General features: G+C 33.2%; 1 protein-coding gene across 9 annotated transcripts in view; it reads right to left on the minus strand.

Annotated features, from left to right (window-relative positions):
- LOC106879649 (protein boule-like) overlaps window positions 1-25,171 on the minus strand; it is a 104,567-nt gene that overhangs the window by 16,909 nt on the left and 62,487 nt on the right. For 5 of the 9 annotated variants that reach the window (XM_089343435.1, XM_014929310.3, XM_089343433.1 and 2 more), the window contains exons 8-11: window positions 8,357-8,475; window positions 7,268-7,351; window positions 6,287-6,343; window positions 4,363-4,542 (exon numbers count right to left, since the gene is read on the minus strand). In XM_089343435.1, coding sequence (XP_089199561.1) covers window positions 4,363-4,542; window positions 6,287-6,343; window positions 7,268-7,351; window positions 8,357-8,475 — 440 coding nt within the window. The remainder of the gene's footprint in view (window positions 1-4,362; window positions 4,543-6,286; window positions 6,344-7,267; window positions 7,352-8,356; window positions 8,476-25,171) is intronic. The other 4 variants (XM_089343436.1, XM_089343434.1, XM_014929313.3 and 1 more) reach the window with 1 other exon arrangement.

Below are 25,171 nucleotides of genomic sequence, written 5' to 3' on the forward strand. Positions count from 1 at the left end.
TAACCAAGCAAAGGTCAGGACTTCAGCATAAATAAATATACATGTTCATTATACATGTACCATTTCAATGTCTAATCAACAGAGGTGAAATAAATATTATAGCAAAACACAGTTTCTTAGGCAACTTATTGCAGTTTTGTCTCTATACATACATACATATATATATATATATATATATATATATATATATATATATATATATCAAATGCAAACTAAAGCTAAAGCGAGAGTCGTGAGTAGTTCCCCCTTGAAAAAATTTTAAGCTAAAAGAGATTTTTAACTCTCATAGTGAAAGCATTTAGAGGCGGATTTTAGGTTATTTTTTATCATCATCATATATATATATATATATATATATATATATATATATATATATATATATATATATAGTGTGTGTGTTTGATGGTTATTCCAGTAATGAAGTTAAATATCTAATGAAAATAGAATTGGTATTTTCTTAAATAAACTCGATATATCTCAACAGAAAATGGTCTCTAACATGACATTATTCAGCAGAAGATAGATTGGTATGGGGGAAAAAAAAGCTGCTTTCCTCAGTAGAAGGGTTAATAGATTTCTAATGCACAAATAAAGGCCACTAAAACTAAATCCAAAATTCATACATTTATTCCAACAAATAAAAGATCTTTATGAAATTATGACATGTCTTTAATTCTTAGTTATTGAAACGTAACAAACTGTAAGTATAAAAATTACAACTCTTAATTATAAATATTATTTTTCATGAAATGGAATTTAACTTTCAGTATACACTATACAAATTGATAATTCAATTAGTTTCTTTCTTCTGGATGATTTCTCTACATCATCAATACAGTATATCAACCATTATCTACATATAGATGACTTTAAATGGGGCTAAAGAAACATTCCTTAATTCTAGATAAACTTTTAGATTTAATTAAATACTTTCAGTTTAATTAATATTATAACATAAGTATGTTCCATAATTCTCTTCTGACAATTGTGATCGAGTCAGTAAGATCATACAAAACTAAAGAGCCTGAGCTCCAGCATATTTCAAATAATGTAAATAAATTTGGGACAGTCATTGATTTAAAGATGTAATGGTCAATGAAATGGCAATGATGGTGAGTCTGCTAACCCATTAGTTTCATATGATGCAGGCCACGTCTTCATGTAGTATATAAGACATAGCAGAAACAACTGTAACCTAACGAAGTTCATTGCTTAATTTCCTATTCCTTTGTCATTTGTTTAATTTCATATTATGCTCTGTGCTCGACTAATGCTCTATTCTAAAGCCTATGTATAATGAGTTTTAACACAAGGGTATTAGTGTTGCTATGCCTAAGCGAAACATTAATACATACATATATCCAAAATGCATATATAATGCATAAGTATGTGTGCATGTATGTATGTGTGTGTGTGTATATATATATATATATATATATATATACACACACACACACACACACATGCATACATACTCCTTGAAACCAAGTACATGGTAAAACTATGTTTACATGAAATTATATAGAAAATTTACATTCTACATACAGCAAAATTATATAATAAAAACTATATACGTCATATGATTCATAAAATATTTGAAGATTGCTCAAGCTGCTATATCTTTGGGAGAGGGGATTTTTTAAAGAATTCTTTTTTTTCTCCCCCCCCCCCCACTCCCCTGAAAACCAAATCAGAATTGCTAATTTCACAAAAAAAAAAAAAAAGTATGGTGGAAGGTTAGGGACATACGATCAACAATCACACACACACAAAAAAAAAAAAGAACATACAAAGTTACACCCTAACACATTTACCATTTATACACAGCTGATATACATTTAAATAGTTTACTCTCTCACACAAAACAAACAAAAAAGAACTACATGTGCAGACAGAGATTCAACTCGTAGAATTTCATCTTATCCATGGGCAAATTTGTACAAGCTTTCACATGCAAACCAAATAATAGGTTTTTTGGTGATTTTTTTTTTTCAAACAAGCTGTTTAGAGGGTGCTTTTTATTTTTTCAGTGTCCTTAGCAAAAACTAGACAACAGGAAAATGAATAACCATTATATTCTAGTATTTTAAACACACTTTTTTCAACACTAGAAAAACTAATAGTTTCTTAATATGATCCTGTATCTACAACAATTATCACCAACATATAATTTCCATAATAATGCACTAAATATAAATAAGTTATAAAAATGAGAAAATAATTTATTAGAAAAAAATGTCTACTCCCTTCCCAATAAACTCATATAGTCAATATATATAATTTAGATGTGATATTTTTAAAAATATTGACAGTATAAACATACACACACACACACACACACAAATAGATATACACAAACATATGAAACATACATATGCACACACTTATGTGTATAGATATACACAGACACATACATACACGCACACAAACATATATGGAAAGACATATACAAACACGCACCATGCATGTATATGTGTGATAATAGGTGTGTGTGTGTGTGTGTGTGTGTGTGTGTTCACTTAAGAAACAATACTTAGACGATCGTTTAAGAATAATCATCTTGGGTGATGATAATTACATCCAACGTTCTCACTCAATTGTTTCTCACAACTGAAAAATCTTGAAATCTTACAAAACAAAATGTTGAAAGAGAGGGATATAAATTAACTGAGTTGGCCTGAGTAGATTACTGGTACCAATCAATGAAAGGTAAATCAAACGTTGATAGAATTTTAACTCAAAACATTAAGAGATATGCAGCTAAATATTTTAAGGCATTTTAATCAAGTAAGCAAATATTTCTAACTCAAGCTATTAAGAGCTTTACGATTTACATAAAATTATAAAATTTTATCATTATTATTATTTTAAATGTTCCTGTTTTTAAATTACAAACCCCTATTTTAGATGTATGTACTGCCTTGTAATATTTACAATATTACAATAAACTAATTGATAATTATGCCAAATCTGGGGTAAGTGATTACTATGTTTGTTTGTTTTTTTGTCAATAGTCCCTTCTTATTTAATTGAGGAGTTTATCAAAAAGGAACCAATAAACAGCAATCAATAACCCTAATTATCTCTGTCTTTATAATTATAAACCGCCAGATATAATTTCAGAATAAAAATATCTAGCAAAGAAAACCGACACACAAGTAATCATAGACTCAAGGCCAGAAATTTGGTGAGGGGGTCAAGTTGATTACATCAACCCCAGTTATTTGACTGGTACTTATTTTATCAACCCTGAAAGGATGAAAGGTAAAAGTGACCCCAGTGGAATCTGAACTCACAATGTAAAGACAGATGAAATGCTGCTAAGCATTTTGTTTGGGACGTTAACAATTCTACCAGTTCAAAAGCCTTAGTAATCACCATCATCATCATAATAATAATACTATATATAACAATGCTTTATATGACTTTAGTACAGAAGAGAACAAGTTTGTAGTATCAAGAATCCAAAAATATAAAACCTTATATACAAATTTATATTTTTAATCCAAAACAGTGAAAAATATATCTGAAATCATGGATTAAATAACACTGTACAGTTAACTAGAAAATGTAAGAAAATAGACATTATTCTCAAAAAATAATTTCTTTTGTCATGGCACAAGGCTTAATTTTTTAATTATTGACTCCATTAAATACTTAAAAAGAATCAAATTCAGAACATTAAGGATCTGCTACCCAAAACACTTTTCTACTACTCTTCACCCCTAATCCCAAACTAATTAATTCAACCCTTTCGTTACCGTATTTCTGTTGAAATATAGTACCTTTGTCTCAAATCATTTTTGAAAATAACAAAGAATTTAGTATAAAATAACTTTGTCGTTATTAAGCTGGTGTTTTAGAGCATAAATTAACGAGAAATTTTGATGGAACATTTTAATTAAGGTCACTTCAAACAGGAAGTTTGTATTTTAGAACTCAGAGGTCTTCAGATGAGTTGGTATCAAAAGGGTTAAAAAGAGATCATCTTAGATATTTGAGAGGTAAGCATTTTTCAAAGCATGATTGCTGTCAACATCACCACCATTACCACCACCTCCACCACAATCTAGAGATTTTTGTCCTTATTTGGAGAATAGCTAAGAAACTTTTGTTACTGTTATCATCATTCTGAAACGATACTACCAGCACAAATAAAACAGAATAGAATAAAGCTTGTACATGTTTATAAACACTTAGTGAATGCTTCATTTAGATCTAGCTCGTTATGCCATAGGTGATTTGCGTCAATGGGCAATGTTAAGTAAATTAAAAAATAGCAAGCCAACAAGGTAGGCATGTTAGCTTGGCTAGTGTGTGAGGAGGAGGAGCTTATCACATGGTAAAAGGACTGCGAATTACCTCAAGAGGAGGCGCCTCAAGCATAGTTGTTGCTTCGGTGATGTCAGTGTGCTGGAACGTAGGTTGGGGAGGAGGCTGGGCATACATCAGGTCCGGAGAGTGAGGGATGGCAGCAAAGACATAACCAGGGGCTGTCGCAGCAGTGGCAGCAGTGGCTGCAGCTACACTTTGACCAGGATTCTGGAAAAACAGCACACATACAGGGTTTTCATCACTGCATTATTTATAACAACATGACAAAAAGAAGCAAATTACGTTTGTTGTCAGTAATTGTTAATTAGTCGATGAAATGAAACAAGAAGAGTTAATTAAAAGAGGGGGAAATAATTGTTCATGCTTTCTGTTTTTTTTCTTCCCCTGAAAGCTGACTTATTTTAGAAATGACATATTTGTCTTGCTTATAAATGCTTATAGATTCATTTCCAAATGAATTTTGAAATTTAAACCCCAACTTCCTTTGCTAGTTTACAACTTAAATTTACAGAATATACTTAAAATATACAACAAGCCTTAACCAAGTTAAACATGTAGATTATCTGTGGGGGTTTTTTTTTAACTAGGATTCAAAATTTTAATTTTTTCTTTACTCAATTTTATACTGAATAAAATGTCTTTCAAGAAGAAAACTAACGACATAATAATTTTATTTTGTTTTAATATTTTACTAGCAATTGTTGTGTAATCTCAGCAACAATAATTTTAAAAAAGGGACCGGAAGATCAGTGAAATAAAGAAAATTTTCAACATAAACAACCTAAGTTTTCTTGTCGTTGTGTAATATAAAGTTGAACATTTCAGTGAACACAAACTATTCTTTTCCTTGTCTCTTTTATCCACCACCACTATTACTCTCATTCTCATTAAAAGCCAAGATGAACCAGCCAATTAATTGTAGCTATATTTATTACTCTAAATTTAAGACAGAAACAGAAACTAACCCTTATCACACGTGGACATTTATGTATAAAATGCAAGTAATTCAAAGACATAAAGCTGCTTCTAACTATATTTAATAAAGCATTTCGCACAAAGACAAACCTAGATGTCTTTTACCGATTTGTGAAATGAAAGGAATGAAGGAGAATCTACAGTAATAACGATCTCGATTGAATTAAGCAACTGGATGGATAATTAACTTTTGACTTCCTTTATGACACAGTACCATATGGAACTATATCAGTCAACCAGTTCTGAAATGCATGATGTCACAAGAATTGTATTAACCTTGCTTACATTCATCGGGAAGGAAGGAAGAGAGAAAACTTATCACATTAAATATCAACAAGTAATTGTTAGAGAGAGAGAGAGAGAGGAAAACATTGTAAGCATAAACATATTTTTAACAAAAATTATATAATTCACATCATAATAGCCAGCCAGCAGTTCACTTCTCCTTGCTCACTCAAAATATTGTCTTCCCTATCGTTATGTATAAACTGATCGGTAATCTTAACAGTATGCTTGCGATGGTAACTAAACACAAACACATTGTCTTGATCACCACCATCACCATCACCACCACCACCACCACCATCACCACCACCACCAACGCCACCAACATCACCTTCACTAACTGTAGAATTATCAATTAAATCCTTTAGGGAATGTAAGTGCTACACTATCAACTGTATAATAGAGTGATTTAGTAGAATTACAGATTTCAAGAGCAGCTTAAATTCTTGGACACCAAAAATTAATAAAAGTCAGCAGACAACTTACTGTGTATATGATATCTGGAGGTTGACAGGGTCAGGAAATTAAACACTATTTATAAGTTAAGATATTTTCTAAGAAATATAAAAATAACTTTATAACACTGATCTCAAACTGAAAAGTTCTTTTTAGAATTATAAGAGAAGGTGAAAGAATATATTTGATCCCGTTTAAATTAAGAGTGAATACTTATGTAATAATGATGAAATACCTGAGCTGTCCAGCGCCATTGGCTTGGTGTCGGGGTTGTCCATTGAGGTGGGGTTCCCTGTAAGAAGAGAAAAAAGTTTGTAATTCTGCTTACAATTTCACAAATAAATTATGTGTGTATATATATATATATATATAAAACCATCATTATCATTTTAATGTTCATTTTTCCACGAGTCGGATCGAATTTGAAGGCAGATTTTCTATGGCTGGAGTTCTTCCGGCCACCATCCCTCACCAATTTCCAAATAAGGTAATATTTCCCCCATGGCTAAACATGTTTTTCATGGAAGATTGTAAATGACTCCCATACAATTATGGTGCAATGCTAAGGCAAGGAGACAGTAACACACACATGTGGCACACACACATGTGGCACACACACACACCTACCAAATCTATTCACAATGCTTTGGTTGGCTTGGGGCTATAGTAGCAGACACTTGACCAAGGTGCCATGCAGTAGAAATGAACCTGAAACCATGTGGTTGGAATGCAAACTTCTTACCACACAGCCACACCTGTGCCTAAAACAAACAAACACACACACCAGACGCTCACTCCAAGTGCATATTAAGAACTTGGATGCTTTACACAGGAAAAAGAAAAAAGACACCATCTAAACAACATTGATAATAAAATATGGGCACAATTTCAGAAACCAGTTGCTGTCGTATCCTTTAATGACACTTAACTGTAAATATGCACTACAGAGTTGAATAGTTAGAACTGTAAAAGTGATATATCTGTAGTTTGCAGAATTGAATTCAACTTCTCCCAAGGGTTTTATCGTGAAGAGAAGTATAGGCTTAGATAACTGCATATAACAGTGATGCCTCTTTGAGTGAATGAAGTCAGTAACTTATACATCTGTGAAGTGAAATGACAGCACAGGCAATCTAGTTAGCAGTTATATATAAACTATAGAATATATATACATGTCAGATGAAACATCGGAAAAGCTTCAACAAATTTGTCTTACCGGTTGATATGTTGGATATGTTGGAGCCATGTAGACTGGAGGTGGTGGCTGTGATACCATCACGGCAGCTGCTGAATAGGCTGGCTACAGACAAAAAAGTAGTTACAACAAATTACAGAGAAGAACTTAATACATGGCTTTTAATTTTTATTGATTTATCATCAACTACGGTAAGGAGGGAGAGAGAGAGAGAGCACAGTACAGTTAAATAAATACAAACTAGGAAAGCAACAAATACATTTGAGTGTGTGTGTGTGTGAGAGAGAGAGAGAGAGAGAGAGAGAGAGAGAGATGGGGAGGAGGACAGACAGACAGACAGAGTCAGAGACATGCACATGTTGAAATTAAGATCAATAGACGATGCAACAACACAAAAAAGACTGAAGTAGTCCCCAAATCCTGGACATCCTTCACACTAGTATGGTCAAAGCCTCCTCTTTACCCCAGACCGATGCCAACGAATGGACATCAGTTCATTCAACTACATCAGCTTTCAATCTTATTCATAAACCGCAACTTACCGCCTTGGGTCCACTCATAGGCACTAATTAGTTTAAAAACGGTAATTGGCCATTGTAAGCGATAACAAACTATTACCTATATCATATTCTTTGTAATTTTGGCACAAGGCCAGGCCTTGTACTGGATGGCTGGATGTGATTAAGGAAGACCTCCAGAGGCTCAACATCACCTTGCAGGATGCAAGAGGGGCTGGCACGAGACCGCCGGCAATGGAGAGCACTGGTGGATCTGGGTGGCTCTAAGCACAATGACGTCTCTGGGACCACTATCCTGGGATGACCCCAGCCCCATCAAGGAAGAGAATGAAGCAGTAGCATGATTTTATAACAGAGTTATTAGGGGTATGTCAAGCTACAAAACAAATTGCTCAAAGGTTTCAAACCTGTCTCAATCCCACCTGTGGTCGTAGAGACAAATGTTCATCATTTAGTAAAATAAAACAAAAAACATTAAAATTTAAATTTCTTTCTTTAGAAATGTTAAAAAAAACAACTTTTTATGAATATGTTTTTAATAAATCTTTTAAGTGATCAATAACAAAAAAAAAAAAAAGAAGTCTATTCTAACCTGGGGCTGGGCAATTGGATAGCCACTTTCTGAAGCATGAAATATAGCCATTCCATTCTGGTAGGTGTACGGAACTCCATTAGTTGATAATAATACTGTCCCAGGATGCAAGTTAGGATCTGAAAATATATTTAATATGAAAAAGAAAAAAATGTCAAATCATTATGATATATATATATATACATTGAAAGTTGTATTTCATCATTAAATAGCAGAGATGCCAACCTATATATACATATATACACACACACGTGTGTGTATATATATATATATATATATATATATACACATGTGTATGTGTGTGTATATATGTACACACAAATACATAATATACACATATACATATATAATATATACACATATTATATACATATGTATGTATATATACCTATAGATATATACACATACATCCATATACACACATATATATATATACATACATATATTATATACGTATGTATGTATATATACCTATAGATATATACACATACATCCATATACACACATATATATACATACATATATATATATATATATATATATATATATACATGCATATATACACATATTAGATATACATACATGTATGAGGTAGAATAAATAGTGTGAAAGTGAGTCTGCCCTAAATCCCATCTTTATGTAGCGTATTAAACATCAAGGGACAAATCAGTCGGGCTAAAACCATCCTTATACCCATACTAGGACAATTCAATTAATGAAACTACAGAGTAGGGGACTACATTATTTAAGGGTTCAATGCTTCTGGTCACTAACACAGTGGAAGTGCTGATGATGATGGTAAACAAACCATGGATCAATGCCACCTCATCAACTCAGCTGGTTGCAGCTTTCACTATGAATATATATACATAAACCCTAAAGAACAACATAATGGCAACCTACTAGAAAAATTAGCTTAATTTTACAATAGTTCCTCCTTTTTAGAGATGATACAGTGTTAGACAGAAATACAAAGTGACTCAGTCAGAGACAAAATAATATCAACATCAATCACAAAATATCTTCCACTAAGATTCTATAATTTCAGGCAAACATAAATGATCACTGCAAAACTGCAATGCTATTTTTTTATTTATAGATATATATACACAGAGAAAGTGTTAGACAACACAAAGAACCTTCTAAGACACTGCCATATATAGCCCCCACTATAGTCAATCCACTCTATGCCTTTCCTTATAATAATAGGGCTCAACAACTTGGACAGAACTTAGCAACAGAAAAATACTGAATAGCTAATTAACACTGTGGGAAGAGTAAAATTTAATGAAATACTACATGCAAGGCAGTGGAAATGTGATGTTGCAACATTCATGCTTTTCTCCAAAGGAAATATATGGCCATCCACTTATATAATCTGTTGGGCACTTGAAAACCTAACTGGCAAAGGTTTCTTGGAATTACATTGCAATCCAAATTGAAGGATATAAAGACACTTTTGCTTCCAACTATATTTCAATAACTAATAATATTGATATCAGACACTGCTATATAAAGACTGAATTGCTAATTAGACATACTCATCTAACCCCGTGTCCCTTAAAATCAGAGCTAAGAAATAGCAAGTGAATTCTATTTTAGTTATGAAATCAGATTTTAAGGATAGCTTTCTTATAAAACATTCTATGCTAGAACTTACTTAACTGATACAACAGGTGTATATAATAAAACACTCTAACAATAACGATTATTACCTGTAATTATGAAACAGATTTTTATCAAACAGATTTAGCAAGAAGCTCACTTGTCATTGTCACAGTTGATCATGCATCTAGGCATCTTTCACCTTCTATTCATACCTCCTACTCTTTCCTACCTGTCAGACAGTTCACACACATTCTCTTCTGTCATAATTCCCAATAGAGAACAGAGAGTAGGATTCAAAACAGGAAATTCTCTAATCTTTGACAAGTCAGCCAATTCTCAGTCTTCTAGAGAGAAAAAAATCTAATCTAATTTTATATTAGAAAATCATATAAAGGAAATATATATATATATATATATACAAACACACACACACACACATATATATATAGGAAAATGAAAAATAATAATAAGGCAGAATGCTAAACTGGAAGCATATTTTAATAAAGATTTCTAACCGGCTTTCATTGTGAAGCAAATTTTCAAGAAGAGGGAGAATGAAAATGTTTTTTACAAAGAAGTACAAAATGAAGAAAATAATATATAAAAAAAATAATATATAAAAAAATAAATATACCAATACATTATATTGACTTTGGGTTTTTGAAGTTCAATGGTAATCCATGTATATAATGGTTGGAAAAATAAGGATGCATGAAAATTGAGAGTTGTGTTAGGTTTAAAGAAAGGGTTAAAAGTTTGTGTTAAGCAGGAAGAGTGGTGCCAAAACAGGAAGTGTGTGTAAGGGGAGACAAATGTTTTTAGTTGGAGTTATGAAAAAGAGTTCATAGCTCCAACTAAAAACATGTCTCCCCTTACACACACTTCCTGTTTTGGCACCACTCTTCCTGCTTAACACAAACTTTTAACCCTTTCTTTAAACCTAACACAACTCTCAATTTTCATGCATCCTTATTTTTCCAACCATTATATACATGGATTACCATTGAACTTCAAAAACCCAAAGTCAATATAATGTATTGGTATATTTATTTTTTTATATATTATTTTTTTTATATATTATTTTCTTCATTTTGTACTTCTTTGTAAAAAACATTTTCATTCTCCCTCTTCTTGAAAATTTGCTTCACAATGAAAGCCGGTTAGAAATCTTTATTAAAATATGCTTCCAGTTTAGCATTCTGCCTTATTAGTATTTTTCATTTTCCTATTATTTCTCCACGTGCGGTTAACACAACCCCACTATTTACTGACTTATATATACATACATATACATATATATGTATATATATTTTAAAAAGAAGCATAAGAGTAATTCTTGCAATTTTGACACCAAACAAATGTAAGATATCTGTCTGAATGGATGAGAAATATATTCTTCAGAACAAAATTAACCACAACAGAAACATTCTTCCTTCATCTCAAACCTTGCCCTCTGAACTCAGTAACTCGCTCTCTCGCTCATTTATACACACTACACACACAACTTTCTAAACTGTGAACCAACAATGAAGCCTCTACATGACCACTTAACCTGCTAGAAATAGCTGCTAAATTATATCCCTCAAATCATAACCCTTTATCTTAAAAGAAACACACATCCTCTAATATATCTGAATAAGCTAAGAAGGTGTAATGATCAAAAGTCTACTGAATCAGGGCTGACTCGGAGCTAAACAACAGTATTTTCTAAACTGCTAAATAAAATTTAAAATATTGCTGAAAATTTCATTATCATCAACTGGAGATTAGGGAGTGGTTACCTGGTTTCCATGGTGTATAAATGATCAAAATCACAACATTGTCCCTGAATGGAATGCCAATTTGTCATAGGGTTACTCGTTTACAGCTGAGTGGATTTGAGCAACATGGTTCTGCTCAAGAACACAACACAAAGCCTGGTTCAGGGATCGAAACCATGATCTTACAATCAAATGAGTGCAACCTCTTAACCACTCGGCCGCATGCCTATTGTTATTAGCCATTACAGAAAAATAGAATTTCTCAATCATTAAACTTTCATTTAGGTATGGTGTCAAAAACAGAAGAATTGCCCATAAAAAAGTAGGTTTATTCATATATATATATATCAAAGACAGAGTAAATAAATGAAGACCATAAAATACATAAAGTTACTTTTTAAAGGATTTCATATTCAAACAGAAAGTTCTAGAAAATAAAGGTGCATTTGTTGTGTGACAAAGTACAGGTTGTCCTAAAACTGACACAGAGTAGTGTTTGTAAATTAAATTGTAATACATACAGCAAACTACGAACACATTCAGTTTCATCTAGAATTGGGCATTTCCTTTTACTCTGTACATATATGCAAGGTCTATTTTCAAAGAGACAATTCTTGCAGGTTGATGTTTCCTTGTAAAGCAAGTGTGTCCATAGAGAACGTTCTAGACATGTTTAGGTGAAGCATTTCAAGAGTAGAGCAAAGGAGAGATAAATCGGTGGAGATGATGCAAAGAGGAAAAGGCAAATGTATTGTGTGATATCTAACTTGCTTTATCAGGGAACAGAAGTAGTTTTACTAGCAGTATAACCTTGATTTTACTGGTGTATATTCTACTGACACTAATGGTGCAATGCCCAGTTAACACAGTCTTTTAGGCTTCTTTTGTCTATTAAATATGAACAACTCAAATACATTAATATATATATATTTTAACATGTAAATTTTTCTACATTGAAGTCACAGCTCTGCCGCTACAGACAGGATTTGAACATCAAAAAACAGGATTGCCAAACAGATTCTTCAAGCTGAACCAAGTGGCAGGAGACTTAGGAGTAAACCACAAGTGAGACGGTTGGATAACATCCATAGTCTCAGTTGGTCATGCTTGGGAATAATGACAGTTGTTTCTGATAGGATCCAATGAGGAAGTACTCAAGGACTCTACCCCCCCCCCCCCCCCCAATGGCCGTCCAAGGACCGACCAGTGGGTAGCAAAAATGGATGGATGGCACCTTTAGTAAGCATCTTCTACTATAGTTATATATCAACCAAAGCCTTGTGAGTGTATATGATAAATGAAGACTTAAAGAAGTCCATCATGTGTGCGCATGTGTTAGATGCTTCTCCCTGCCATTTCTGCTGTCAACCAGTTGTCCAGTGGCTTTGCCCCTTCAAAGACATGTGAAATAAGAGATCTCAAGAAACAGGTTAGGGTTAGCAACAGGAAGAGTATCCAGCAACAGAAAGGGGATCTGGCAGTAAAACAATGCCTCAATATTACCTTCATCTAACCCATGTGAGAATGTGGAAATAGGTGTAAAGACAAATGAAAAAAGCAAACTAACAATAAATATATTTTGTGTGTCATTTAGAACAGCCTGTAGTTGTTTTAACAACAAACTATTGGATAAATTATGTCTATTGAAAAAAAAAAAAAAAACTGAATAGTTCTAATGGATAATAGAAATGTAGAAGAAAAAAAGATATTAGAACAATATTGAGTAAATTTGTAAAGGATCAAATAACACACAAATGTGCAAAAAATGTCTGATGTAAGGTTGTTGTTGTTGTTGTTGTTGTTGTATATTATAAGAAGAAAGCATACATCATCAACATCAAACATTACAAACATCAAATAAAAAAACACAACTTCAAGAAAAAATTAGTATACTCTTTTTCTAAATACCTATTTATAAAACATGCAGTTTCTTGCAGTATTTTCCCCTTCTTAAAACATATATCTTGCATTAATTAATTATAGGCGAATTAACGATATTACTAAAGCCACTAGAATATGAAGGAAAAAAAAAACCTGAAGTTTTTGTTCCTAAGTATTAACACTCAATAAACATAAACCAACGTTTGTGCATTTTCACTCAATAATTACTACAAAATAAAACAACAATATTTATAAAGGACTTTTTATAAACTTTCAGCAAATCAACCTTAAACTTAATTATCTTTTTTTTTTTTCTTAGTTTGGAAGCTGAAAGTATTTTATTTTTTTCCGAAATTAAATAATCAGCCAAGCTTGAGTAAATGTGTTTATACACGTGTATGATGAAAGATTAGGAATTATATTTTCTGTTTAAAATAAGACCAAGAAATAAATGAATCTCGACTACATAGTTGAAACAGCAACAGATTCAAGTGTACAAAGAAACATAATATCAGGTTGAGAGGTAGTAATTGAATTAAACTTAATATGTCGCCTTTTGGTTTAATTTGGCCTAATTTTTTAACATTTCCTTAAGCAACATAATTAATAAAAAAAGGAAAGAGGGGCAGGAGCATGTTGGTGCCCCATTGACAGAAATCACTCAAGTTAGTAGAGCCTTAAGCAAGCTCTAGGCAGAGAGGCAAGCAAAGTTGTGTGCAAACTAGAAACTGGAATTCAAAGCTTGAAAACAAAAGATTTAGATTTTTTTGCTTATCTTTAAAAAGTCTCTTCCCATAAAATACTTTTTAAACTTTAAAAAAGAATATGTTAAACATTTATAAAGAAATAATTCCATTGTTATTGGAGAAATTCTAGGATTCAATGGAAAATGAAATTTGAAATTAATTTCTATCATCTAATCTTAAAATATTCTTTTATGTTTAAAAGAAAATAAACATACCATTAATGTTTATGGAGTAAAAGGATATCACAAGATATTTTTTTACCAATTAATTCACATCTATTTAATACTTAATTAATCCTCACATTTAATCCTTTTTAATAAGTTATACACTGCTAACAACCAACAACTCCTGTTCCTTTCATATCTGCAGGATTTAAATAGTGCCAAAAGGAGAAATATGGTAACAATACACAGTAAAATCTCTACAACTGGATGGTCATCCTGGAGCCAACTAATTTATTCTTTGCCAGTTACGTTTCATTCGTTTACCAAACATACTTTTAGAAATTGCCACTGTTTTATTTGTAAGATTTATAGTTTTATAAGAGGTCATACGCGCCACATAGTCACAACCACAAAAGACACAATGCACACACAAAATGATTTTATTCATACCAAAAAAAAAAAACCCCATAATAAATCAATACAGAAAAATTGCAACTGGCCCGCACCCCTTTGATTGTCTTTACGGCAGCCCCCAACCAAACATTTTCACGTGCTCTTTATTACTTAATTACGTGTATTTTTTTTTTTACACCAACTGCAAGCTTAAATTAAACTGGCTCCATACTTTTATAACTCACTCCCTGCAAATATTGTATCAACCTAGCAACATGTCTTAGACTTCAGTAAAACCTAACTGGACCTACAAATTAACAAATAAACAAACAACAAACAACTCTAACACTCATTCTCACCAACAACTTCTGACAACTATATTTCTTAATTCTATCTCATTCAAACAGTTACTACACCAGCCAAAACTGTTTAGAAATATTAAATGAACTGTTTTTCAAGACATTTTACTCACTCCTCCCCACTTCTCTCTCCCATTTGTCCTACCTTTTTCTGGGGTACACACAAGAAATAACTGAAAAATATACTCTACATTATAGGGATAGAATTCAGTATCTTCTCAGTTTAAAAGATTACCAAAGATGATTGAAAACTAAATTGAACATTTGTTGCTGAAATACAAAGAGCTGTATATTGCTTAGTTAACAGAGAACAGACAACAAGCTGAAGGATTAGAGGTTCGTATCCTATCATCAGCACCTTACCATGTGTGACCATAACTAGACAGTGAAAGGACAAGATGATATCAAATCATCTGTGTACTGTGTGTGTGGCCATGGCTAAAGTACAAACAATACTTCTCAATGATGTAGTTAACAAAAGTAACAAATGCCTCATTGAAACCATCGTACATTAACAGCCATTTTCACTTATCAAAGAGGTAAATGATAGCCAGGGCCATCCTAACAGCATTATAGGCCACAGCTTACACAATTGGATCCCTAGACCCACGAGGCCCTTGGACAAATGCTCAGTGTGCCCATGCTTTAAGATAGCACTGACGATGGCAACTGCTTATTTTATACACTGGGGAACTTCTAAGGTAAAAAGAAAATACTACAATATTTAGAAAAAACTATAGGTTTAGTTGGATCAAAATATTTACGGAAAACACGTTTTAAAATTTTCTGATTGCCTTCTACTAAATGCTTTAATTACAGGAAATAGAATTCTTTTTTAATGAAAAGAAAAATAGGTATTCAGAAAAAAGGCATCAAACATTTTAAATGTAAAATTTGCATTAATATATAATCATCAAATTAATGATAACAAAGAAGATAACATTAAAAGAATAAATAACAACTTCCAAGTATCAAGTTGATATTCTGCAGCCCTAATGGTTGGCATCTCTGGAACAGGCATGCAATATATAAATATATATATATATATATGTGGATGTAGGTATATAAGTAAATGAATAAATTAATGTAATAATAATAATAATAGTAATAATAATAATAATAATAATAATAATAATAATAATACAAAAACTGTATAGTCAAATAAAAAATTTGTCATTCATGAAACAAGAAATTCAACAAGCAGGAACCAACAATTGGGCTATCGTAACAGTTCTACAAAAGAAGAAAAAATAGAGCATGCAACAAAACAACTGGTAAAGGTCAGTGACTACATCAATACGATTTCGGTAATAAAAAAAAAAACAACATTATAAATGAATAAATAAATAAATGCAAGCTAAATAGTCAACAGGTTGCTACCTGCAAAGATTGACTGCTGACAGAGATTGTGCTTTGAACTCTTCAATCTGAAAAAAGGAATGGCGATTGCTGAACTAAAGAGTGTTCTGATAACATTGTTACATTGTTGATGGAGTTGACTGGGTGGAGTCTTGGGGAGGAAACAAAACTTTAGAAACAATTTTGGTGATTATCTGACTGATATATATATATATATATAATCAAGTAAATCTAGCAATCTTAGTGGCAGTTACCAAAGATTTGATACAGTATATTATTATAGCTGCTTTATTGATTACTCTTCACTATTTTTTTTTATTTTTTTTTTTAAGTAATCCAAGTTACTAATTAATAATTAAAGTATATAATTAGAGCATTTTATATAACTTTTTTATAGTCAATTGGATGAAATCAGTTGATGCTTTTCACTCATAACAATATTCTTCGTACTTTGACAAGAACAATCATTTTCAAAAAAACACTTTCTTTTCTAGCATTTGAAAGATTAACAGTAATTTTATTTAAGAAAAAGACAAATGAATTCTAAGACCCAGTCTTCACAGATACTACAGTATTAATAATGCGTGTGCACACACAGAGTTGTCGTGCAACAAAGCACACTGTACAATAAGTTTGTTATTATCATTGGAACATGAGATCATGTTATTGATAAACAATATTTTCATATGCATACACAATGCCTCAAATTTATAGGGTTGGAAAATAGACAGCTAGGATGTTATGTTGTTCATGCTTTACTTAAGGACACTTGTGATGTTAGGGAAGCAAGTCTATGAAAGCTATGACAACTATTCTACCTGCTTCTGGTGGCAATAACTATATTGCTGAACACCTAAGTCTGCAGGTCTATCTTATTCTTAACTCTAATACACAGCAAATTACAAGAAAATTGCCTCTTGTAAATTATCAGCAATATAAATAACTTCCATCGATATTGCTGAAAACTTGCTTCTTTGCCACATGGGAAAACATGGACACAAGAAGGGGTTTGCAAATTTGTGACATTTGTGCTTTCAGAGAAGCCATAAGTTATGTGAGTAGAGCTATTCTTAAATTGAATATTGAAAACTAATCCAACATTTCTCGCAAGTAACAAAAAGCATCCTAGTCTCTGGGTAGAGATGTTGGTTGGATACTAAAAAGACTTGGATGAGCTGGTGCAGTTGTGGAATTATCGGACAAGGGTGCTTGATTTTCTGAGTAAGACCATGTTCTCTTCATTGAGAATCTAGATGAGTTGACAACTCATGTTGGTCAATCACATGCCACATGGTCACAGCAGATGACAAAGTATCTCACAGAGATTGGGGCTGACTGGGACTTTGCTCAACAAAGTCACCTGGGGGGACCTGGGAATACTCCCAACAAATGGTGAATGCAGCAACACACTGCAATGACACATGCTCCCCCCACACCTGACTTGTGTTTTAAATGTATGGCTTAGAATGTTGCTAAAAGGCGACAGAAGAAAGATCAATGCTGAACACACAGAAGAAAACCTTGCACATCTTCTGGCTGAATAAGGAAGCATATAAATGAGGAACAGCACCGAAATATTGGTTGTAATAGTATGGTCTGGGAGATAAAGGATAGATGGGTTCCATACTCAAAGTGAACCAAGAAATGATACTAAAGGTTGTGGACAACAGTTGAAAAATGGCTTAAAGAAATGGGTTTTACATGAGTCGAGAAGCAAGAAACTTGGTAAAGACCAGTCTAAATGGCATCATATTCTCTAGACTTCATTTTCTAATTGATTTTCTTGATTTTCTCTCTGGTTCAGTAAAAAGACGTTTATTTCAAAGTGGCAATTCTTTTCAGATTGGGGTCTTTAAAAAGTGTTTAAACAAAAGCAGAAGATTAAGAGATCTCCCTTGTAAACAATTTCTAAAAGCCATGAAAATATTTACAGAATGTTGCACAACCACAAGGGCCAGACAGCTGATAGTGCAATGGAAACATGATCACCACTGCCACTACCAGCACCACCATGACAACATCAACTTTTCCATGTTTACATGAGATTCACTGATGCAGAATTTCTATGGCTTGGATGTTCTTCCAGTCATCAACCCTTAATTTTTTCTAAGCAAAGTAATATTTTCCCCTAGTCCTGAGATTTTATTTTTACAGAAGATCACAAACATCACTTCTTATACAATGGAAGTTTGTTTGCAATTTCAAGACAAAGAAATATCCACTCATACACAACATGCCTTATTTTCAGTTTCTGTCTACAAAATCCACTCACAAGGCTTTGGTTGGACCGGGCCGCAGTAGAAAACAGTTTCTCATGGTAATGTGCAATAGGATACACGAGAAACCACATAGCCACACCTGTGCTTTTGTCATTTATATAAAATACTGTTTACATTATTTTTTTTTTTAAATGGAAAAACAAACCCACAATATTTTTACTGGAATGCTTTCTTATAATATATGAGCACATGTTTAAAAAAAACCCAGCAATTTAATACACAGGTATGTATTGTCAACAGTGTGAATAACAACATGAAATTGACTGCTAACATTTTTTAAACATTCAGATAAAATTTACTGTTAACTAAGTGCTGTAGTAATTTACCACTTGGTGAGGGAGAGAGAATATTACTTTTTAGCTTGGCTGATGTGTGCAGCCTTCACTACAGTTATCATGTCTCCTCATAGTTAAATGCAATGCAGAATCTTGCATGTATGTTTATACATATATATGCACACCCACTCACAACCATTTCTTCTATATATTATCTACTAAATAATTAGGTGTTGTAAAACCTCTTTGAAAGGAAAATGTAAACAAATAGAAATTCTTTATTTATAAGTAAGAAATCATTTCCTAAAAGCTGAGTAAAAAATAAATATTCAACATTGTTTTACTATAACCAACATTCCTAATTTCAGATGTATTTAGTGAATTGCAACTTCAAGAGAAATATGTAATATATATTTATACATTTTATATCTGAAAATAAATGGTGTTTTTTTAAATCATACCAATACGAAAAATAACATTAAATATTTTTTAAAAATTAAATCCTACTTACAACAGAAAACATTCATAGAAAAATTAATAATCATTTTAGCAGTTCAATAGTAACAACTCAGTAGATATTCATAACTTTTAAATAAAATTGTTTCTAACCAACACACTTGGGACTGCTTCTGGTTTCTTAGAGAGAGAGAGAATGCCTCATTTTAAAAATGTTTAAATCTGAATTCAAACTATCATCGTTTTATGTAATAACCTTTTAAATACGATATGCTCCAAATATCAACTCAATACTGACAAAGTTATTTTATTAAATCTTTCCAAATTTTTTATCCTTTCCCAAATTAATTGAAGCACACAAGAGCAGTGGGTTTCGTTAGAAATATAGTGCAAAAAAAAGTTAAAATAGACAGGGAAGACCATACATATATCTATGTTATTTTTGTTTTAATTCTATGAGACAAGTAACACGAGAAGGAGAGATATTGCTGCAGAAAAGACAACTAAGAATCTATTCAAGAATATGAGAGCAAGAAAATAAATTGCTTCAAGGACTAATAAAGTCATGTTATATTTATAAAGAGGCTCAAACATGGCTATGTGGTTGAGAAGTTCTTTTTGATTTTGGAACTACGTGGTTTTAGGTTCAGTCCCACTGAGCAGCACCTTGCGTAAGTGTCCTCTATTATAGCCCCAGGCCAACCAATACCTTGTGGGTAAATCTGGCAGCTGGAAGAGCTCATCATTTATATTTTGTAAGTGTGTGTGTGTGTGTGTGTGTCTGTGTCTGTGTCTGCCATCCCCATCACTGCCCTTGACAACCACTGTTAGTTTGTTTACGTCCCTGTGACTTAGCAGTTCAAAAAAATAGACTGAGAGAATAAGTAGCAGACTTTAAAAAGAAAACAAGTACTGGGGTCAGTTTGTTTAACTAAAACCCTTCAAGGCCGTACCCCAGTTTGACCGTAGTCCAATGACTGAAATAAACTAAAAGATCACACACACACACACACACACACACAAACTCATTTCCTGGAAATTAGTGGAGTACTCAGTTTTTCTTTTACTTTTTTTATGTCATTATCTGTGCATAACACACATACACACGAGTGCACACATACAAACAAAAGAAAAGCGCAATCACTACATTATGTAGAGTTTATGTAATATTTGTAAGTGGCCAGTTGGTGGCACTCTCTATTCAGTTTCATAGGCATCAAAAGATTTCTAATCAACCAATCAGCTATCAACAGGAAATGAAGCCTTACCTATATTCAATAAGATTTATCCTCTGTGTATGTCGTGTGTGTGTGTGTGTGTGTGTGTGTGTGTGTTGCATTTATATCTTGAGGTAAGTTTGAATTTTGCAACAGGACAATGTTTTCCTCACTCCAGTCATCATCATTGAACGTCTGTGTGCGATGCTGATAGGAAGAGCTGGCAAGTCTGGAGACGGCACAAAGCTCTGCTGTCTGCTTCGGCATCGATTCTAGAGTTGGATGCCCTTCCTAATGCCAACCACTTTACAGAGTGTGCTGGGTGCTCATTATGTGGCATCAGCAGCAGTGAGGTCACCAAGTAACTTGCAGGACAAGACACCTCAATAGGAGAGGAAAGAAGTATTGAGGGAGGAAAAAGGTGTTTTGCTTTAGAGGAGATGGAGAGAGTGAAGAGAAAGATATGAAGATGTGACAGGGAAGGAGGGAGCAGATATTGTACATCCAAGCTACAGGGAGGTGTATATAATGAAGTGAACCAGGGAGGGCAAGAGGGTAGATTCCCAAGATTGCAAAAGGAGAGCGGAAGCTGGTTGGGGGAGGGGATGTAATGAGTGGGCACAAGTAGTGGGGTGGGGGTATTAGTATTAAAATAACATAATAAAAAAAAGCAATGTATGTGCATGCATGTATCAAAATACATTTAAATGTATTTGCCACTGCATCAGGTGTCTATTGCATCTATTTGTTTAAAAGTTACATAAAGTATGATTCAAAGGTGACTTGGCTGCAGTTTCTAGCAAGTTAAAAAAAAACACTCATAGATAATCATTGCTGGACAACTACTTTCAAAGGCCTAGCATATCACAGAGCACAACAGCGACCACTGTTCAGTGAAATTACAGAAGAATCAATGGTTGCTGTGTTAGCTGACAATAAGCTGTCCAAATAAACACAACATCAAAAAAATCAGTCAAATCAGTCTTCCATGATGTTTCTGTGGCCCAATGGTCACAGAACGAACCAAATGTTCGCTAAAGCAAATTTCTACCATTCCAGTATGTAGTCTTTAATATCACATGAGGTTGAATGATTGAAGTTAAGGTGCTACAGACTTGCTCATATGGTAAAGAGTGTAAAATTTTATACCAGATATATTTGTCTTTCATTTGTTTCAGTCTGCTAAGCTGAAAACAGGCACCACTCCCATGTTTTACAGGTTAGCAGAAATAAGCACACACAGCTGCAAAAATAATTCCGTTCATGTAAACAGCTAGCTTACAGAAATAGATGTTAAAATAAAACAAAACAAAATAAAAAAAACCTAGATTTTATAAGATAACTTAATATTATTATAGGATGATCCCACAAAGTTAGAAAGAAACCACAGCAATATAAAAAATAAAGCAATTTGTTGTGTAGATAATTATAGATTCAGAACATAGATAAATGAATAGAATTAAATTATTTCAAAATAAAACCTATTTCTTTGTAAAAACTCGATGTCAGCCCAACAGCATGTGGAGATTTTATGCTGTAGCTTCACTTGGTGGTCATCATCTCCAGACAGCAAAATACAAAGTTGCCGACAGAATGGACTGGTACCTTAGTCTAGCTACTTAATCCATTATGTAATCCAGCAACTGTTCTAAAATAACTGGAGTAGTTTAAACAACGTTTTTTGTCTTTTTTTGACGGAGCTATGAAGGATAAAACATCTCCAAAACCCAGAGTGTATTTTACAGCATACACCTTTATAGCCTGTGGCAGTCCATAGTAAAGTTTGAAGTTTGTTTTTATCTACTCAATAATCCCAAGGTACCTCAAGAATTTAGCAATGCTTTGCCTGAGTGGGAGTTATTTAAGTTTAAGGGAGGTAAGTGGGGGAGCCATCAAATCTAAAAATAAAAACGTGCATTAGTGTAACGGAATGGATATCAAATACCAGCCTACATATGATTTAGTAGTACAACGGTAGTGAAGTTTCTAGTCTTGCTCCTCTATGTTGGGAGTTAAAAATCTCACCTTGATCAGCACTATCTCTTGTTTCTCTAAGTAACACTCATATACCCTGGTCAATTCAATCAACTCCACTCTTTGTACAAAATGTCAGACCAACTCCCATCCAAGAGATTATTTTATCTAACAACTGTTTTGTGTGGGTTTTTTTTTTTTTACATAAGGAAGGTTTCTTTAACCTTTTAACATTCAGATTGCTCTATTAAATGTAATGCTTACTTATTCACATTGTTTTGAATTAATCATGCATTATCTCATAGCTTTGAGGTGAAGTGATTTATTTTAAGAAGGACATTGCAGGGTAGGTGTGAGAGTTCAGATGTGGATGATCTGAACATAAAGCAGGTAGAAAGAATATTTGGGCCAGATATGGCCAGTTTAAATTCTAAAGGTTTAATAAAGGTTATGATGAAATGATAGACAGTGAAAGTAGATAACAAATTAAATTTTTTGAAGAAAACATATAACAAAACCCTTCTGAAGGGACTTAGTAAAGTAACTGCTTTTATTATTAGGTATTTAGAATAGAATATAAAATATAATCAAAAGTGTTAAGTGCCTAATTATGAAGAAAGGTTTAAACTTTAATATGGACATTTTGTCACAGGAGTAGAAGTAGTCCAATGGAGGGGGGGGGTCATATAAAAATTTTTTAGAGAAATAACAAAGAAAGTATTAATTGCTAAAGATTATAGGAAATGTCAGATTAGACTTTGAACATGAAAAATTGAAGATTTCAAGTAAACAGTTGAAACATAATTTTAAAAGATAACCCAACAATTTGAGAGGATTAAGGGTGACAGGATTTGTCAAGGTCAGTTATGGTAGAAAAAACTATTAGTGGCACCTGGGGCAGAAAAGTTAAGGCTGCAGAGTTAAAGTATAGAAAGCAACTTTGAAAGCAAACGTTTCAAGTATTTTTTGGTTGAAAGCCTAATTTTTGGATTACATGTCTAAATATCTGAGAAGAGTGTTAATAAAATTCATTAAGGATTATGAGATAATTTCAAGGTCTAAGAGTCCACAGATACTAAATTGATATAATAGATCAAGGTCTAAAGTGCTGACAGATTCTTTCAATGAAATAATGGGGAAGTCAAGTTGGTGTTTTAAACTCTTTAAACTTCCTAAGTTATTATTGTTGGCCACTGCTACCATGCTGAGACACCAGACTTACATCTCATGTTCTACAACATAATAAGAGTACAAAGACCATTTCATCAGAGGCAGACAACATGGAACTGAGAGCCTACCAAAGCTACTGTTTGCTAAAAATTCCAAGTGTGATGTAGTGAAACAGATCTTGGTTGCAGTCACTTGGAGAAGAAGGGGAAAAGAAGCAGAGGAGTGGGTAGTGAAGGATGAGCAAGAGGAGGAGGGAGCAGAGGAGGAAGTGGAGGGTGGAGAGAGAAGTGGAGGGTGGAGAGAGAAGTGGAGGGTGGAGAGAGAAGTGGAGGGTGGAGAGAGAAGTGGAGGGTGGAGAGAGAAGTGGAGGGTGGAGAGAGAAGTGGAGGGTGGAGAGAGAAGTGGAGGGTGGAGAGAGAAGTGGAGGGTGGAGAGAGAAGTGGAGGGAGAGGGAGGGTAGCACAAAACCTGAGAAAGTGTTAGTTTGCAACATCTATTTCCTTTCAACGAACAACTGAAACACAGGTGAAGTGAAATAGGTGCAACTGGGAATTTGGATAAATCTCCATGTCGTAATTACAATTGTAATTTTAAATATTCACATCTGTTTTATAAGTATGAAAAAAATGCTCTGAAGATGAGGTTAATAGACTCAATAGACTTAATAGAATCAAGATATTTCAATATGAAATCCCTATTCATCATCATCATCGTCATCTGTGTTCCACGCTGACATGGGTTGGACAGTTTGACAAAGATCAGAAGTGTGCAAGGACAGCATTTCACGCTCCACTGCCTGCTTTGATATGGTTTCTACAGTTGGATGCTCTTCTTAACACCAACCACTGTACAGTGGGCAATGGAGGCTTTTTCCATTCCACCGGCACCATTGAGGCTGCCATGCAATTTACAGAACTGCAAACACTGAAGAGGAGTATCATCTTCATGCTAAGGCAGAGGTTTTCAAACTGTGGTCCGCGGACCACAGGGGGTCTGCAAGGACAAGACAGGGGGTCCGTAGACAGCAAATACTTTTTATGGGCAATTTGATTTTATATATGTTTTTTAATCGAAATCTTTTCATTGACAATAAACCTATTTGTTAAATACTGTTAAATACATAAATGCAAAAATATATGTTATTTTAAGCAAATATTTATGTATAAATTTCATA

Source organism: Octopus bimaculoides, chromosome 27 (genome assembly GCF_046866305.1).
Source record: "Octopus bimaculoides isolate indiv1 chromosome 27, ASM4686630v1, whole genome shotgun sequence".
Lineage (NCBI taxonomy): Eukaryota > Metazoa > Mollusca > Cephalopoda > Octopoda > Octopodidae > Octopus > Octopus bimaculoides.